The following is an 18,756-nucleotide window of genomic DNA, read 5'->3' as shown; positions in this document are numbered from 1 at the left end:
GTATCCTCTCCCCTTGTTATTTCCCTTATCATCATTATTATTATTAGTGGTGGTAGTAGCAGTTTTGTATTATACCTTAAGCTTAGTTATTGTACTGCTCTTATCTCAACCTGTGGGAGTTACATTCTTCCGAATCTCCTCCCCATCCCTCCGGGAGCGGGGAGAGGAAGAAAGGGAAGGAGTGAGTGAGTGGCTGCGTGGTTCCAAGTTACCGGCTGGGCTCAAACCACGACACCTGTATAAAAAAACAGGTTTTAGGTTTTGGGGTGTGTTTATCTAATTTTCTGACAAAATGCTTTACTTTTGTTTGGAAGGTGGGAGGGGAGTGGGGGAGAGGGAGAAGTAAGGTTGTATTCACTATCAATACAGGCCTAAATTAGTGGTTTTTTGCCACAACTGAGGAGTGTTATGCCAAGGGGAGCATCAGGAGTTACTGCATCCCAAAGAGACTTGGCTACCTTCCTGATCTGTGGGAAGATGTGTTAGCAAGCCCTCTTCCCATCTCTCTCAAATATCATGATTTGACAGTTCTCACAATATCCCTGTCCTGTTCTAAGGAAGTTGCTCCTAGGAGGGTACTTAATTGCCATGCTTGTTCAGTAAAAACACTTTAATTTGGACTCGCACATGGCTGAGGTACATAAGACAACTCCTGTTCAGCTGTCTCAGAGGGGTTGGGGAGCACAAGCAGGGAATTGCAGGAATATCAAACACCTTTGACTCCTCTTTGGGATGATAGATATATCCTGACTGATGTCCTATGTCTAAAGTGGTGCTTAGGAAGAACTGCTTACATGATTCTGTATAATATGTAGAATGGCAGCCCATCTGCCGTAAGCTTTATAAGTCAGTTATTCTTTATCATCTGAAGCAGTTGCGTCTAACAGGATCCTGCTTTTCTATTCAGCTATATTTCCATAAATTCTGTTTGGACTGTAGTGTTTTGCATCTTCCTCTATCCTGCAATCAGACTACTTTTTAAAGGTGTATGCTATGCAAGTGACAAGCTGAGCAAGCTTACTTCATTCTTCTCCCTCTACCCTTTAGCTCAGAATAACCACAAACAGATATTACAGGGAATAATAGAGTTCACGGCTCCCAACACTCGCTTGCATTTCTGAGACTGATTATCATGTATTTGCCTGTGGTGGTGAAACCTTGTATTGTGGCCAGAATTCTCCAATTAGTTCTGGACTGAAACCATAAATTCCATTTCAGGACTCTCTTCTAGCTGTCATGTGGTAACAACTTTTGGTATGTACTGAACAAGGATTACAATTTGGACTGTTGCTTTTAAAGTCAAAGGTTTTATGTACCCATTTTTGCAGCTGTCCAGATTCCTTCCACTTTAGTCAAAGTTAGGTATAAATAACATTGTTTGGTTTCACTATTATAATTTTCTATATTTTTTTTTTCCACTTTATTTTATAGTATGGAAGAATGTGAAGCCCTCTGCACACGTCTTGCTATTATGGTCAATGGAAGTTTCAAGTGTCTTGGTTCTCCCCAGCACATTAAAAACAGGTATTATACATCAACATCAAACCTTCTGCAGCTACATTCAATCTAAGAGCTGACTAAACACTTTAATAGTGCTATGGCATAAATACTTATGACTGCTAAGCACATATTTCTTTTCCTGCCATAAACTGAAGTTAAAAAAGTGCCAATTAGGATATCTTAGCAAGCTAAATTGACATACGGCATTGCTAAAATGCTTTGTAGTCTGCTCTGGTAATTGAAAAAGGCAGATCTGTATCTAAAATGAAGCACTTCTTCACTCAACCTGAGAAATATGCTGTGAGAATCAACACGTTGAGATGAAATACACTTTGGTTCCTTGTGAGGATTTCTTTTAACAGAGGGAGAAGCGCTTTTAACAGGTCAGAAGCCAGTAGACAATGTACTTTGAATGATCTCTGTTTTGTGTTAAATTCACCGGCAATCGCAGATATTTATGCTATGTTTTCTGCATCCTTTTCCTGGTGTGCATGAACCTCTCTTCTGCTTGAACTCTGTTCATGAATTAATTCAATATCTGTTAATGAGGATGTTTATTTAGAGGATGGGCTCAAACCACCATAAAAGAAACAAGATCAGAAGCTGAGGGAAAAGTTGCCGCAATTCATAGCTATAACACTTACATTCAGTACTAAGCAGAATTTTATGACATCCAGACAGTCAGCTGTGTAAAATTATACAGCTCATTTACAAGCAGTGAAGCTACACTGCTTTGTATTAGCTCAGCACTTAGCACTCTTTAAGTGCAGACAATGTAAACAAGCTCTACAGAAATGTTTTGGAATTGCTGTCTGCCACGGTTATAGGGCAGAAATTATCTGTGTCTCAGAAAATTTCTTGTCCCTTGAGGGCACTTTTGGCTTTCTGTCCTCCCCCTTGGGTAGAACTTCAGGCCCTTGTTTTGCAGCTGCATTAGGATGACAGGCCTGATTCACATTTACTTTAATAAGCTCTCTCCTTCCAAGGTGGGTTTTTATTCATCAAGACAAACTTTCAGCTAGAGACTTTACAGATTGGATAGTAAAAAAAAAAAAAATAAAATTAAGGTCTGCAGGTATATTTTGGATTGTTCTGTGTGACCGTAGCCTTCTTTTCTTGATTGTGTACATTTCAGAGAGTAGTTGCCTCAGTTTCTGAAGGCATGAGAAGTCAATCCATCTTCAACAGTTTCTGCTTCTATTTGTCTTTTCCATCCTGTCTCTTATTCCCTATTCCTTATTCTCTTATTCCCTGTCTCTTATTCTTATTCAAGTTTCATTGCACAAAGTGGACTGTTGTCCCACAAGCTGGAGTGCTTTAGCTGGAGTGCACGCACCCTTCTTTCCTTTCTGTCCTGGTTTCAGACACTTTTGTAGTAAGACATAGATGTCTGTAGAGGACAATACAGACCTTGAACAGGCGAAACTGCTTTTTGAAGATGTACATGTCCCCTAATAAAGAAAAATGGTATTTCTTAATCACTTCACTTGAGTGCATAAAGCTAGCTGGAATAAATATGGGTCTCCCCTTTTTATGTTTCAGATTCTCTGGAGTGAGTACACATCTCTGTCTTCTTAGCTTGAGCCTTGAAAGGATAAAATCAGACATTCCAAAAAGGCTACCTTCACCTTTATCTTCTCAGTGACTTTGTCATTGTTTTGCCTCTCCTGATGTTCCCTTTAGCAGCATCTTTTCATCTGCCTTCTTAGGAAGCAAGACATTGTAAGCATACTCATAAGTATGCACCGTATTCATATAAGTAGGACAGTTATTTCTCAATTTGCTGCACTGTCTCTGTACATATACCTGTTTCAGATCACAGTAAGCAAATCAGTGCGGAAGAATAAGCTATATGACATGCTGGAAATATCTTCCAATTAATTCTGAAGGTATCAAGACATTCATAGATCAGCCACTCAAGAATCAAGGCTGTATGAACATCTTAAATTCTCCAAAGCAAGGTTATGCTAAGAATGTTTGGCAGCCATATTCGTAACAATTATTTTTTTAAAATCGTTGTAACTTAAAAACCCAAACCATCACACCTCTGTTAAGAATATTTCATACTATCAGCAGGTTTGTGTTCCTTGTATTGCCATGAGATTTCATTAATGTAGGTCAGTGACATTCATGTGGGATAATATTGGGGTAATATGTGCACTGGATATCAATATTGCTGAGGCTTTCCATGGAAACTGTGTAGCTGAAGCAGCACTAAGATTTTTCATTTAAGGCAGGACCAAAATCCCTTTAACTCCTAACTTATTGATTGATTTGGTCTCCAAATTTTCCACACTTATTGTTCAGGAATCTATTGAATTTTTCTAAAACTTTAGAACCTCTTATTAGGAAAAAATTATCACTAGCTTTATCAAAAGATTTAATGGATTTAATTAAAATCATGCAGCTGTCTGAATTTGCTCTGTCTGCATAATTCATTTTCTTGTTTTTGGGGAGCAAAATCCATGGTAGAGAGCACAGTCTTAAAACTTCATATACACACAGCTGATAAGGATGGTTGGTTGGGTTTTTTTTTTTAATAAAGAATTAAGCATACAGTAAAGACATTTCCATGCTTTCTTTGGAAAACTTTTGACAAGTGCTGGGGAGCATCCAAACACTGTTCCTGTTACTCCTGTTCTTTTGTTGCTTGCTTGAGTTTCCTAACTTCCCTCCAATACTTGCCAATAGGGTACTCCAACATAAGCTCCAGGTTCACACACCTAATAAATGAAGTAAGTCTTAGTAGATTAAGAAACCCAGTACCTCTGTGTAATACATGTTCCAAACATTTTTGAAGACAATTTCCAGATAACCTGCCATGTTCTTTATGGATGACTTCTGCATCTACATGAGATGTGAAAGGAGGAGAGAAGCAGAATTCTTTTTTTTACTACTCCAAAGAAAACCACTGAAATTATTAACCTTGAAATTATTTTAATATTTTCATTTTCTCGCTTTCCACTCTTCCTGTGAACATCCTGAAAAAATTCCAGGATTTGAAAAAGTATTGAGTTACTCCTTCCTTCCTATTTTCCTTTCCTCTTTATTATTTAATAGCCCTATCATTCTTGCTGCCATACAGAGGAAAACATTATTCCTTTTAAAGCGAGACACCATAAGGATTTCTGAATCTACTATTGGGTAACTCATACCATCAGAAGAATACTATCCTTAGCAGCCATCTCCACTGATACAGTCACTAGTCAGTTCCACTTTTCAGTGTTTTCCTCGGATTAGCACTGTCTAGTATATTTGTCCCTGGCACCATCTCACAGTAAAAACCCCATCAACTTACATTTTGTTTAACAAAACTGTTCAATGAAGCAATGTGAGTGAAAGAAAGCATAAGCAAACTGATTTTGCTACATCTGATTTAATCTAAATTACTTGGACTGTAAAATTTTTTTTGATGGTGCTTTTGTGTGTTATATGTGTGAATGAATTAAGCCAGTACTATACATATCTGTAATAACAGGCAAGAATGGTACTAGAATAGATTAAAGGGGGCCATATTTGTAGATTATTGTGGGTTTTGTTAGATTTTACACCCCTTTATTTTTAATTTCTCTTATAAGCAGCTTTTGATATCCTCTAGTCTGTCTTCAATTTATTTCTACAAAACAAATTGAACAAATATTTTAAAATCAAATGCAAGTGATCTGATCTATCTTTGAAGACTGGAAGAAGGAAAGAAATCCAAACACTCTATGAACACTTACATGAAAGAAAACTTTCATATAGCATTTATTTATGATAGAATGAGTCCTGTATTGCTAGAACTAGAAGTAGGAACATATTTTGATATTACATGTGATCACATTAGTATGTCTCAAGATTATTTTTTTTTTCATTTTTTAAATGTAGCTACATCCACTTAAATGACATTATTTCTTCCCTGCCTGGCAATTCTGTCTGTCTTGATGGAACTCCTCAAAATTGCTTTATTTGCTTGTCCTTTGGTACCATTCCAGCCTGTAAAGGTTAGATTATGATCACCTTTTTGATGGATGTGTGGTGAAGGCTTAATGGGTCTTCCTTGGGGCGCTGTTAAATTTGATTCTTTGCTGTGGTGGGAAGTTTCAAGGATTCAGCCTTCTCGCTCACTAATGCTTTCAGCCCTTGGCAGATGTGAAAGACCATAATCTTGGACTGAATACAGCTTTGTCAGATGGTGCAAAATTCTGTGAGGAAGGGTATGGGTGAGCTCCAAAAAGATGCTAATGTGAAATATTAAAGCTTCATAGGGATATAAAAAGTGACAAAGCTTCTAATGTGTGAGACTTGACTCATGTTTCCAGCTCCTGTGTAAGTCTCCTACAAAATGCTCATCCAAAAATGTCTTCTCGCTACAAATGTAGGTGTTTGGGTTTCTGCTCCCAACCTCCCAACTGTTGAGCCTTGACTATATTTATCTATGTATAAACAGATTTAAAGTGTTCTCAAATGTTTCTCAGTAGAATAATAAGTGTTAGACTTCTTCAGAAAGGTCTTTTGTTTCAGGTGCCAAATTTCTGAATAATGCCAAGAAAGGTGTTAGCTGGAAAGAATGAACTGAAGGGCAATTTCCAAAAAGTTTGCATCATAGTTCTAGGTGTAGTTTGTGTGAGATAGATGTGTTAGCAGTTGTGCCTGTTCAAAGCTAATTACGGAAGACTCCTGCCAACTGAGTCAATTGCTCTAAATTGTGAGTGGATTACATTTAAATGCTCTCTCCAGTATTCTCCATTATACTTAATGTTTTTTTAAAAATTCACAGAAGCATTTCCATGTTAGATACAGCTGGCCAGTTCTCTGGGAACAACATTTTGAATGCTATCCTTCATTCTAGGGCCATCTGGACATACTTCTCATATCTGAAAAACTCATACCAATTTGTCAAGTTCTGGACACACATCAAGAATTTGCTCAAATTTTATCAGCAAGCCTGATTAAATTACCTAACAATTAATCCATTTGTTATAGCAGAGTCAGAACAGAAAATGTGTTGGCAAACTATTTACACTTTACCATTTTTTTAAAGGTTGCTTGAGAATGTTTTATTGCTTTTCTCAAACTCACACATTTAGATTTCTTAAGTGGAAAACAGAGGAGTATGTTTAAAGATATCATCAATATTTAAGCCTTCAGTGGGCACAGTGTTATGCTAACAGATATAGTTGCAGTAAGTTTCTTACATACCATAAAATATAGAAATGAATATAATTTTTATTCTTGTTGACTAGAAAACAAACTCCTTTGGTACATGAACAATATGTCAAGGGATTGGATGTGTATTCGTGTAATACAGGTATTAGTTTATCTTCCCAGAAGAAAATTTGAAGAGAAGATTTCTTACTGCTTTAAAAACACACAGATTGAGAGTTCAGAAATGAGTAACATCTTTGCACTCTTATAAAACTTTGTGCAATATTAATTCAGCCCTACTGTGAGTGTGCATTACATTGAGGGTTTTTTCGTAATTTTATAGTGTGTTTTCCACAGAATGCTGTGTTATATCTGTGTACATGTTCATTCAATGAGCAGCAGCTAATTCAATAAAGATTTTGTATTGTCCTCTTTGCCCAGTATGTGATCTCTATACCGTTTTTACCAGATGCTTTTCAAACCTGTCTCTAAATACAGTATTATCAACATTCATTGGAATAGTTCTTCATAAATATCAACATTTAAGTTTTCCACAATACTTCTGGGAATCTGGGTTTAAAATAATTATTCCCATTTTACAGAAGAGTAACTGAAACATGATGCTAAAGTTAAAAGGGTTTGGGTAATCAACCTGAGCAGTGTATGGCTAAATATTTCCTGTTTGTTTAACATTGCATTCAAAGTACTGTGCCTCATAATTTTGCCTGTACCTGTGGATGTTTCTGAAAATACTGTAAATGCCTTCTGCAAACTGGAGCCCCCCGTCTCAAGGTGGGCCCTTAGCAAGATAGGAAAGCAATAATAAAAATTGTGTCGGAGTTACCACAGATCACACAGGTGTACTGGGGTGGAAGGGCAGGATTCTGTTCACCAGGGACATACCAGAAGCGTAAAGCACTTTCTTTCCTTTTCTCATTAACCTGCTATCTTATTTGCAACATTTTCTAGATTTGCAGGAAATAAAGCCACTTGTCTGATCACATACTTCCAGTATATCTTATAAAGCATTCATGACAGGAATTTCATGAAGAGATGCTATGCTATGATATAATTAAAGCTTATTACATAGTGCAAATATACCAGAGAGTGGTTTAAATTTTAATTTCACAGCTAGTCTCCATTCTAGCACTTAAGAATTTAATCCTGAAGTGTTGATAAGGTCCTTTTAATAGATATTTTAGTGTGTAATATCCTGATTCTTATTTTTTTGAAAAAGTATGCCAGAAAACAGCGACAGCAGCACAATGATAATGTTACTTCCTCCCACTTTTTTCCACTGTTGAGGCCAAGAAGGTACTTTGAGGAGATGGTTTTTCTTCTTTTTAGACTGCACCTACAAGAAAAAATAATACAAGAGTATCAGATCTCTAATAATTGCCTGTGTGTGCTGACATGCAAGATCATATGCAGACAGATTTTGTGTGCACATGTATAATCGATTAGCAAGATTTTCTGAGGAATTTACCATATACTGGGAAATCACACTTAAGCACAAAGATGCCTACATTTGGAGAGCAAGGCAAAGTTGTATCCTGAATTGCTCATAACCTGAGGTTGTCACTGTTATAGCAATACGTTAGTGTTAAATACTGAAGTTAACTTCAGATGGCTTGTTATGAAGGCCTGGAGTGTGTGTGAACAAATAGTGCATGTACAATATACTTGAACTAGTGTTACTCGTTGCTTTAATAACTGTTTTCATGTTTCTATTGATACCCTGGAAAAATCATAATCAACTAAAAAATGATGATACAAAATCTTTGAATAGTACATAAAAGACAGTTTTTATAATTTGTTTATATCTGTTTGCATCTAATTACGTTTATCTGTTCAGCAACACTGATGTTGTTCTGAATAATTGCAGAAGGATTTTACATTTTGCAGTGACAGTATATTGTCATTTGATTTTAGCTTTTTTTAAAAAAAAACCAACAAAGCAACTATTTCAAATTTAATAACATTTTTTCTTTCCTAGTTATTGTCTTCATCTCCCACTTGATGAAAAAAATTATTGGGTGATTTAAAATGATCTTAAACTGTGATTTGTTTTATTTGTTTTAATAATTTTATTTCAATTTTTGTTTCTTTTTTCAGTGTTTTTCAAAGTGGTTTGTTTTCAGTGTTGTTTCTTTGTAAATCGTACTTGTTTCTAGGGCTGTAAGGAGAATGACCTGAATCTGCATGCCATGCTCCAGCAATCATACTGGAATGACTAAGTTAGCTTGTCTAGATGAGGCCTATTCACTTAGGGAAAGTAGAACCATATCTGTCTATAAATGAATGTAAACCAAAACAGAGGGGCAAATAGCAGAGCAACAAATTATTCCTCCTCTTTGATTTATGGCATATATTCTTAAAAAGATGTATTTCCTTGAAGACAGTAAGTGTCAATATTGTCCTTTTTTTTTTTTTATTTTGTTATCCAATAATGTCATTTTGAAGTAATCTTTTGATCAATCAGACTAGCGCGTACATGAAGCATGCACTTTATATTTCTACCAGTAAACTTGCCAGGAGCTGTAATTTTTTGTGTTTATATATATAGCACACCATTCTTCAGGAAATTAAATCTTTGATGAGTGGAATAAAAGCATATGTATAATTAGATGCTTTTCTTATATATCAGGGTTTAGGAAATAGAGCCATGTTCTTGATTTCCTGAGTTTATATTCAGCAATTTTGACTGGGGTAGAAAAGACATGGTAAATGGGCTTTGGGAAGAGTGTGATTCCATGGAGTGGTCATTCTGGACTCTGCTGTAAGTGAAAACAGTGGTTTCTAGATTTTATTTTGTTCATCTGCAGACTTTCTTTTTCACCGTTCACAGATAACAGGATTTCACAGGTCAAGCTTCAGAAAAACACTTGGTTAGTACTTCTAGGGACCCCCTGTGAGGAGCCAAGTGTAGGTTCAACTGTGTCTCTATAAGACATTGTGTTTCAGGAACTACTCTTCTTGTCCCTATTCCAATCTCTGAACCAGGACCTCTAAGGAATGGGCAGAAGGGAACATTGAGAAGTTACTATTACTTGATCTGCCCTAAGTAGCAACTCCTCTACTTAGCATTTATGAGAATTCTCAGGCTTTGGGCAAATAAAGTCACTTCCATTCTCATTGCAAGGCTAGAGTGAGCACCAGGAAAGCAGCCAGGGGAACTTCCTCATCAGTATAGATCTGGCTACATTTTATTCTAGTGTGTGACTACAGCTTGCATAGACACCTATCTGAAGAGGTTTTGTATCATCTGTCTTTGTACTGCTGGCTGTGTGGCTGTGAAACTGTATTACAGGCTGCAAAACCCTTGAGAACTGAGGAACCATTTGGGTGATTAGCCCCGGCTGACCTCCTCACTGTGATATTTACACTGAAACAACCGTGAGGTCAGATCAAAGACCTGTCTAGCACAGTATTCTCTCTTTTACAGCAGCCAGGAGGGGAAAGTACAGGAACAAGATAAGCACATGAAATTACTTTTCCACATTACTTAACCACCTTTCAGCAATTTGCTGCTTAGAGGCTTCCTAAGCCAGAGGTGATCTTAGTAGATTGCCACCTCCCTTCCATGAATTTCTCTAACCTCTTATTCAACTCATGTCATGTTCTGGCATCCAGCATATCCTGTGTTGATAAGTTGTACAGTTTTCTTATGTGTTGCAAGGAAAATTACTTCCTCTTACCAATTTTGCATTGCCTTTCTTATAATTTAATTTCGTGCCCCCCATTCTTGCATGAGAAGTATAGAAGAGTGAAAAATCATTCCTCAGTTACATTCCTTAGGTCAGTTATGATTCTGGGCTCTGTAAAAACACCTTTCTACCACCTCAGTGTCTTTCTTTGATTGTAATCCATTTTGTAATTCCTGATATGGAATTCCTTGTTGCCGTTTTATATTCTTTTTGTTTCCTTGTTATCTAGCTGAACTGCTCAGCTTGCTTGAGGACCCAAGTAATTAAAGGTGTGGAGCTCTTGGGTGTGTTTTGTAGTCTTTGCTAAGCGCATGCTTCTGCAGCTGATGCTGTTGTTAATGCTCAAGTTAATTAGTTTACAATCAGTCCGGGAATTTATATTTCATTTTCAGTCTCATGGTGGCATTTTAGTGGGTAAAGCACTCAATAAGTAATACTTTCAGAACCACTAGTGAGGTGAAAGTCAAGTGTGAACAACTAGTTTGAGGGAGAAGAGGAAGGATAGAGAGGAAAAATACTTTTTGTTGGAATAGTGTTTTTGTGTGTGTGTATACACACATAGAAATGCAGGCGTAGTTAAAGTAATGTGGTAGAAATTAGCACTGAAAAATATCTTTGTTGAATAGCTTTGAAGAGATGGCTCTTTTGCAGCAGATGGCTGCTGAACAGGTGTGCTGGCTCAACTTACGCCATTTTAATGGTAATGTTTCCCTCCTTAGGTCTTGAACTATCAGGTGCTAAAGGTTTGATCCTAAAAGTGCTAATCAAACCAGATTGTGCGTTTCTTTGTAATTCCGCTTTGGGATTCTGAACTAATTATATTGTCTGAGTCAGAGAGGAAAACAGAGTGAAAAAAAATGGTCAACTCAATTTCCATTGCCTCAGTGTGCTCTTGAAAGCAGCTTCCTGATCATAGCAAGGGAAGTGCTTATTGCTGATCAGCTTGCTCTATATGAGGACCTCTTATACTAAAATAAATTATAAAATCAAGGTATAGAAGCATCATAATTTGACTAGGTAAAAGAAAAAATCTTTTAAAGGTTTTTATTTGTACCATGCTGGTGTTTATGCCATTCACAATTTAGATTAAATCCAAGTTGCACAGACTTCTCTGTCTGTCTTTGCTAATCAGAATTTTGATTCATTTTCTTTGGAAACTTCATTGCGTGCAACAATTTCATTTTATGAGACTGTTGAGCATCTCCATAAGCCAGCATTTTTCAAACCATAATTCATTGGTGACTGTGTAGAGATGCCAAAAACCTGACCAGAATCAATCTCTTTTAAAATGTTGCCTCAGGTTGGCTGTCAAATAAACTGAAGACCCTTGTTAACTATATTCCTCTTTGTAACATCTTTTTTTATTGTCACATGCATTTTTTCAGGGATGATGCTATGCATTTAAAACATTTAATTGGGGATATATTATGTTTTAGTAAATCACTGCAGAGCAAATCAGCCAACCACTGCTTTGGATTCCACCTTATTCTAGATCTTTGGTATAATAAACAAACAGCACTGTTCATCTGTCAGGTCACAATGCCTAGTGAATATTTGGTACCCTGTGGCTTGGACCCAATAGGATTTTATTCATATAATGTCCTTCAGGAACCAACAAACAGGACGCTGCATCAGGAATGTTTCTTCTTGCTCCATTTCAAGCAGTTCAAGGGTTGCATTTGACTGCAATAAAAAAAAGAAAAAAAACCCCAAACCCAAAACAAAACCAAACTTCCCAACTGTAAAGACCAAAAAACCCTAAAATGATCGATTTGAGAAGGAGCAGAAGCTGCCACTGTCATACCTAAAATGTAGCAGCTATGGTTTTATTCTACACAAAGAAATAGGATTTTTGTTTGAGAAGGTCCTTGGAAATGATATTTTGAATTCATGTGAAATTCTTAATAGAATAAAATCTGCAGTCTAGAATTTTTCACTTTGGAAACTTACCCTGCTCTGAAATCAGTGAAGACTTTATTGCTTTATTCCAGTAGAGGTTCTGATCCAATGCAAAGTAAAAGTTAAAGGCCTCACATTGCTATACATGTATTATAGATGAGGAATACGTGGTGCTTCATGCGAATTATTTTGCTGGGAGTCACTCAGACAGTGGTAGACTGGATATATGTCTCAGAATAGTGCTTTCCATGTTTTATTACATTTTGATTGAGATTCTGTAGACATTTTTTCTGTATTGGAAAAGGGCAGCATCATAGAGCATGCTGTGATATATACTTCTGCTTTGATCACATGAAAATGTGCTTCACACCTCTCAGATCCAATTAACCCAGCTTCTTCCCTAAATCACAAGCTGTACACAGAAAAGACACAGGAGAGGTGGGTACTGGCATGAGGGAGTAATGCACAGGACAGTCGCTAGAAACCAAATAACTGGAGTAAAGGAATTGTGGAACTGGAGAGTGAAGAAAAGGAAGTAATAATGGAGTGAAGGATGTAGGAGTGGTGGTCTGTGGGAAGACAGAGGAAGTGTCAGGTTTCTGAGGGGACGTGGGCTGTGCTCTCCAAGCTCCTTATCCCTCTACCAGATCTGCCTTTCCATTGCTTACCAGCAACGGGGAACAGCAGCGGCAGAAGAAAGCTCTTCTGACTTGGCTTCTGCAATTAAACAAGGAGCTCAACCCAAAGGGAGGACATGTACCTGCAAAGCAGGGCTGAGAGGGGAGGCGCAAAGCCGCAGCAGCCCCATGTTGCCCTATTTCTCTGCTGAGCTCTGCCCTTGCACCTTGTCCTGGGAACTGATGCAGCCTAACTTGCATTGCTTAAGCAATGTGCATAAGAATATGGTTGCCATTTCAGTGTTTATGGGCTTATTGCAACTTCTTCAACTAAATATTAGCAGTGAGTAAATGTAATAAAAAGTAATGTGTTGGTTAGATTGCCTGTACTTAACTTTTATCACATGTATATTGAGAAAGTGAAGTTCATTTCCTAAATTATTCCAAGAGAGATTGTGTGGCCATAGAGCTAAAGAAAATTCATTAACTTCACCGTCTCCCTAAATACTTCTGTACTTGCCTTTGCATATCTGTAAAACACACTTGTACTCACATTGCTGAAATATGCCCATGAATGTGCAGATTTGTTGAAAGATTTGAAAAAGAGATCTATAAGCCCATTTTTCTTATTAGAAAAGTAAAAGGATTTTTTTTTTTCTTCTGTATTGTAATCTTCACAGCTTTCTGTTAAGTATTCAAAGCAATATAGTGAAGCATAGTTTAGATAACATATGTTCAGGTACATTAGATGATAGTGAAAAATCCTGTAGTAATTAAAACATAGGCATAACATATTTTTTGTTTCCATTTTGTTATCATTAATTGAACAACTTTCTCATTGAAATTTTATTGTTCAATAGTTTAATATTGGAATCACAGTGATAATACAGTAGATATAAATGATGTTACTTGACATAATCACAGGAAAATCAATCAAAGCAAATGTTCTTCCTGTCTTCATCGTGTGGACAAATGGATTTATGTTTCTGTGTATCGCTCTCAGGTTTGGAGATGGTTATTCTGTCAAGGTTTGGCTTAGTAAAGAAATAAGCTATCAAAGAATGATTTTGGACTGCCTACAGCTGCATTTTCCTGGAACACAGTTTAAGGTACAGTTAAAACTCTTCATCATAGTAATATTTCTATGGCAGGATTAAGTATGGACTAGTAAGAGCAATATATGCACATTTGGATATGTTGACCTTTTTAGAAGAATTGTGATATTGATTGAAGCAACTCCAAACAACCATTTAGGCAACGTAAACAGACCCTTTCTCTGAGTGAAAATTTCCTTTTGTCTTTATTCTTGGTGAAGTTGAACTCGCATATATGTTCTCCTGAAGTGTGAGTGCAGTGTAGTCACTGAGTATTTGATTGTTTTCTCATAAGAAATTATGATGAAATTATCCACAGATGATAATTTTCAGTCTTTATTGAGAGTCTTTTATTTGATATGAAGCCTTACAAAAGACCTATGCTAATTATATTCCAAGAAGAAGTCTCAAAGGCCTTTAATTATTTTGGTTTCGTTTTTACTTTACCCATGTTTAGGAAAAAAAAAAAATCATGTAAAACTATGACTACCTTAGTTACATACCGTTTTTATAGAATCATAGATTGGTTTGGGTTGGAAAAGACCGTAAAGATCACCTAGTTCCAACCCCCATGCCATGGGCAGGGACACCTTCCACTAGACTGGGTTGCTCAAAGCTCCATACAGCCTGGCCTTGAACACTGCCAGGGATGGGACAGCCACAACTTCTCTAGGCAACCTGTTCCAGTGCCTCACCACCCTCACAGTAAAGAATTTCTTCCTTACATCTAATCTAAATCTACCCTCTTTCAATTTAAAGCTATTCCCCTTGTCCTATCACTACATGCCGCTGTAAAAAGTCCCTCTCCAGCTTTCTTGCAGGCCCCCTTTAGATACTGGAAGGCTGCTCTAAGGTCTCCCCAGAGCCTTCTCTTCTCGAGACCAAACAACCCCTGTTCTTTCAGCCTGTCTTCATAGGAAAGGTGCATATACACTGATTGTGTATATGTTTGTAAATGTGCGTTTGTTCAGCCTTTACCCAGACGGCATTGTAACAGTACTAGTCTGTTAGATTAAAGGCCCACAGAATAAAATTGTCCTAAACTAATACAATCTTTTAAGGAGATTAACAAAATGTTATCTCAGAACATACACAAAATGTGTGCCCTGAGTATGAACATTTCTTTGTATTAAAACAATTTAGGCAAAATATATTCTTGTTTAAAAGCTCATATTTTCCATGTTAATCTGCAATGAGAGCCTGTTGAAGCTAGACTGGTTACAAGCAAGTGTAATTTTATCACAATGTGCATTCACTTTTTTCTGGTTATATCATTTTTTCTTGTTTTAAGGGACAGCATCTTAATCTGCTCAAGTACCATGTACCACAGAGTCAGGGATGCTTGGCAGAGCTCTTCAGAGTGCTAGAGAATCATAAAGCTTTTCTACAAATCAAACACTACTCCATTAGCCAAACCACATTAGAGCAGGTATATTTTTTTTTTATTATTATTCTCTTTTATGTCTAAACATGCTGTGTATTTTAAGTATTGTTGTAGTAGAATACTCTATCATTTGCTGGATTACCCAAATGTATGCAATAAACCATCATTTTCAGGCCACCTCAGGTCTACACAGTAATTTCATGAACACTGCTGCTTTTACACTGGAACATCACAGTAAGCCAGGTATTCGTATTATGTGCAAACGTAACTGGTGTTTAAACACATCCCAGTCTGTGCGGGTTGAGAATGTGGGACTGTGAACTGCCACCTCCGCAGTTCAAAAGTTGTGATCTTACCAGTGTCCTTGAAAATGGTGAACCAGTCTCTGCAAATTGCAGTAAACCTTAGATTTACAGGATATTTTCCTTTGACAGGTTTCTTTTGCAGTATCATGCTGCAAATTAGAGAACAGTAGAAATGCACAAGCAGACAGAAGAGATCCCACTACCAGAGACTGTAAAATCCTGTTTGGGGAAAAGGAAAAACAGACCTGATGGCAAGGATGGGATTTCTGTGTAGATGTGACATGTTACAGCGTCTTCATATGCAACTTCTTGTTACATATTCTGCAAACTGAGTCACATCTAGTCAAAATATTAATTCTCTAGGATAAATGGTGTGAACTTATTTCTTTTTCCCATGTGCAATCATTAATTAAGCATTCTGATCCGTACTGATCTATTAACTACTTGTGAATGATCTGTTCACTTAATGCCTGACTATAAGGTAATTTCAGCCTGCTGATTATTCAGAGTATTGTTCACTCAGGCTTACTTCCTCTCCACTATTCATGGTGATTCGTCATCACCTCAGTCTCACCTACCATTGTTTCCTCTCCCTGACTGAGTGACAGTTTTAAAAAGGAAAATAGTTCTTCTGAATAACGAATGTCCTTATAATGCATCCTGTTTGTTTGCATATGAATATGATAATTTGAATCAAGAATAACCATCTTTCCCTCTACATTCCGTGCTGTCAAATAGTTGTGGGATTAAAAAGCTAGCAAGGTCTTCTGTAGTAAGATCTGTTAAAAAAAAAAACCAACCACAACTAAGGAGTCACATCAGTTGTTGAATCATTGCTCTGCGATATTCAAAAGTATGCTTTCACCTTAAAATATCTGGACCCTCAACTGTGATGGTTATTGATCAAAACAGCAGGGTCAAGTTTCTTAGGTGTGTCATTTCAAAGCAAATTAAAACAATTGTTTCCCACTAAGTTGTGCAGCAGTAAAATATAATTTTCATACATAAGTTAGTAGCTCATTTTACCATTATTTTTGTAATTCATCAACCACTGTGATAGCTGGAGAGTTGAAGGGGGATTATTTCTAGAGTTTACAAAATATATCTCTAGAGGGATTCCCTCAATATAACCTGTTAATTTTTGTGGCACAAAAGCTTAAGAAAGCAACTGAAAATTGTCATCAGCTTGGCTCCAAAGATTCAGTTCAAATACTGTATTTTGAAAGTCCTACTCTTTTTCATATCTTACAGGTATTCATTAATTTTGCTACGCAACAGCAAGGAGTCTCGCATTCTTCACAAGACTCTCCTGTTGTTCATCATGACCGCCTGCCAGTCTAGACTTAGAACAGGATACAGCTTCAGCAGCATATATGTGTGTGTATGTTTGTGTATATATACGCACATTTAGCATGTAATAACTTTTCAGCTGTTAACAGTTTGTGTATGAGAAACCAGTAGTAGAAGCAGAGGTGAGTTTGCATCTGTAGGCCAGAAGGAATACTGCCAGTAAATGCCAGTAAAATACTTGGTAAAACTTGAAACTGGTTACTCTTGGACCAAAAATCTGCTTTGTAGTTAACTGGAATTTTATAATATAAAGGCCTCATTAATGCAGCTTTGTGTAAAAGAGAAAAAAGAGTGATTTGAAATGTTGAAATGTCACAGTGTATAGTACATTATTTTTTTAGTGACTCTACATTCATTTGACTACAGTAATTTCTTGCATGTGCACTTAATATTTAACTTTTATATGGCAAGGCAAGAAAACCCCATTGATTGGTAGCAATAGCTAGGCTATCACCCAATATTTATATTTAATAGCACAAAATGAAATTCTTTTGACTTCTGTATTAATTCAGTTCTGTGTTGTGACAAGTTAAATTAGCCTTTTTATTGTATAAATGAGGCGCTATATAAGGTTTTATCTTAAAGAGGTTATTAGTGTATTAGTCTGCCTCCCAGTTATCTTAAGTAAATTTAGCAAGGTTCTATAAATCATACTTGAGAATGAGTGTTCCCTTATACTTGCAGGTTGCTGCTGGAAGAATTCTCAAGTATCTTTTTAATGACCTACTTCGTTTTTCTTATCTTTTTTTTTCTTATTTTTCCTAAAAGAATGTCAAAATGTTGTTTAATGGGCATTTTAAAAGAAAATAAAATGCACATTCAGACACTGAGCAATTAACTTTTCAATAAATGTATGTTATGATGCTAGATACTTCAGACAAGGCCATATGACATCCTTCAGCTTATACACACATAGAAGTGAACATTCAAGTCCTTGTGTATTGAGGTGGGAGAAAAACATTACAAAACCATTTTGGAGTAAACCTCTGCCTCTTCCAAAGAAAGTCTTTGAGGATCCTGTGGAAAGTAGTGGATGCCACTTTTATTGGGCCATATTGTCTGATATAGTTGAAATTGTAGAAATGGTGACTTAGAATTGTGTTGCTGCAATATAACACTGGAGTGGGCAGGGGAAGTGGAAATGTAGTTTGAGATGGAAGAACTTTATTTTAAATGGAAAATTTTGTAGTGCTGCTGCTCTAATTCCCTGCTGTACAATGATGAAATATTAAAAAAATTATATTTGTTTTTTAGGCTTTGCAAACTGACTTGCAAGACCGTTTATTGAGGCTTGATTTGTTGCTGTGTTTTAGACCCACTATGCTTTTTGAAAGTCAGAATTCAGGTTACTTATTTCTATAAAGGTGAAATTAGATCCTGGAATAATAATAATAAAAAAGAAGATTTACAGACTTGTTCTGCACCTACCTTTGAACAAGAGTGAGTGAGTTTATGAAACTGCTTTATTATTAGAATGGTTTATATATTCAGTCTGTGCATAATATCAGAACTCTGCCATTGTCCCCAAGATCCAAGGTACTGAAGAGCCATTAAACCCCAACAATCACCCTCCTGGTAGAAATGCCATGGCACAATGAGATGACCATGTTTAAGGTGAAACTGGTTATCCTTAATTTCTGCATAAGGCTGGGAATGGAAAGTTTCTAAGAAAGATCCCCAGTCAGAATAGAAAAAGGTCAATCTTTCTTACAAAACAGAGTGCGAAAGAAGTAGTGGAGGTGAAAGAAAAAGAAGGCAGACACAGGAAATTTG

At 36.7% G+C, this 18,756-nt stretch overlaps 1 protein-coding gene across 7 annotated transcripts in view; it reads left to right on the top strand.

The window, feature by feature from the left end:
• ABCA13 (ATP binding cassette subfamily A member 13) overlaps positions 1-18,367 on the top strand; it is a 181,185-nt gene extending 162,818 nt beyond the window's left edge. For 5 of the 7 annotated variants that reach the window (XM_030478114.1, XM_030478105.1, XM_030478098.1 and 2 more), the window contains 4 exons: positions 1,432-1,524; positions 13,854-13,959; positions 15,236-15,373; positions 16,885-18,366. In XM_030478114.1, the coding sequence (XP_030333974.1) occupies positions 1,432-1,524; positions 13,854-13,959; positions 15,236-15,373; positions 16,885-16,974 (427 nt within the window). In that variant the 3' untranslated portion in view covers positions 16,975-18,366. Of the gene's footprint in view, positions 1-1,431; positions 1,525-3,042; positions 3,223-13,853; positions 13,960-15,235; positions 15,374-16,884 lie in introns of those variants that run through there. The other 2 variants (XM_030478152.1, XR_003990398.1) reach the window with 2 other exon arrangements.
• The last annotated feature ends 389 nt before the right edge of the window (positions 18,368-18,756 follow it).

The sequence above is a fragment of the Strigops habroptila genome, chromosome 1 (genome assembly GCF_004027225.2).
Source record: "Strigops habroptila isolate Jane chromosome 1, bStrHab1.2.pri, whole genome shotgun sequence".
Taxonomy (NCBI): domain Eukaryota; kingdom Metazoa; phylum Chordata; class Aves; order Psittaciformes; family Psittacidae; genus Strigops; species Strigops habroptila.
This window is presented reverse-complemented; position numbering and strand designations above follow the sequence as displayed.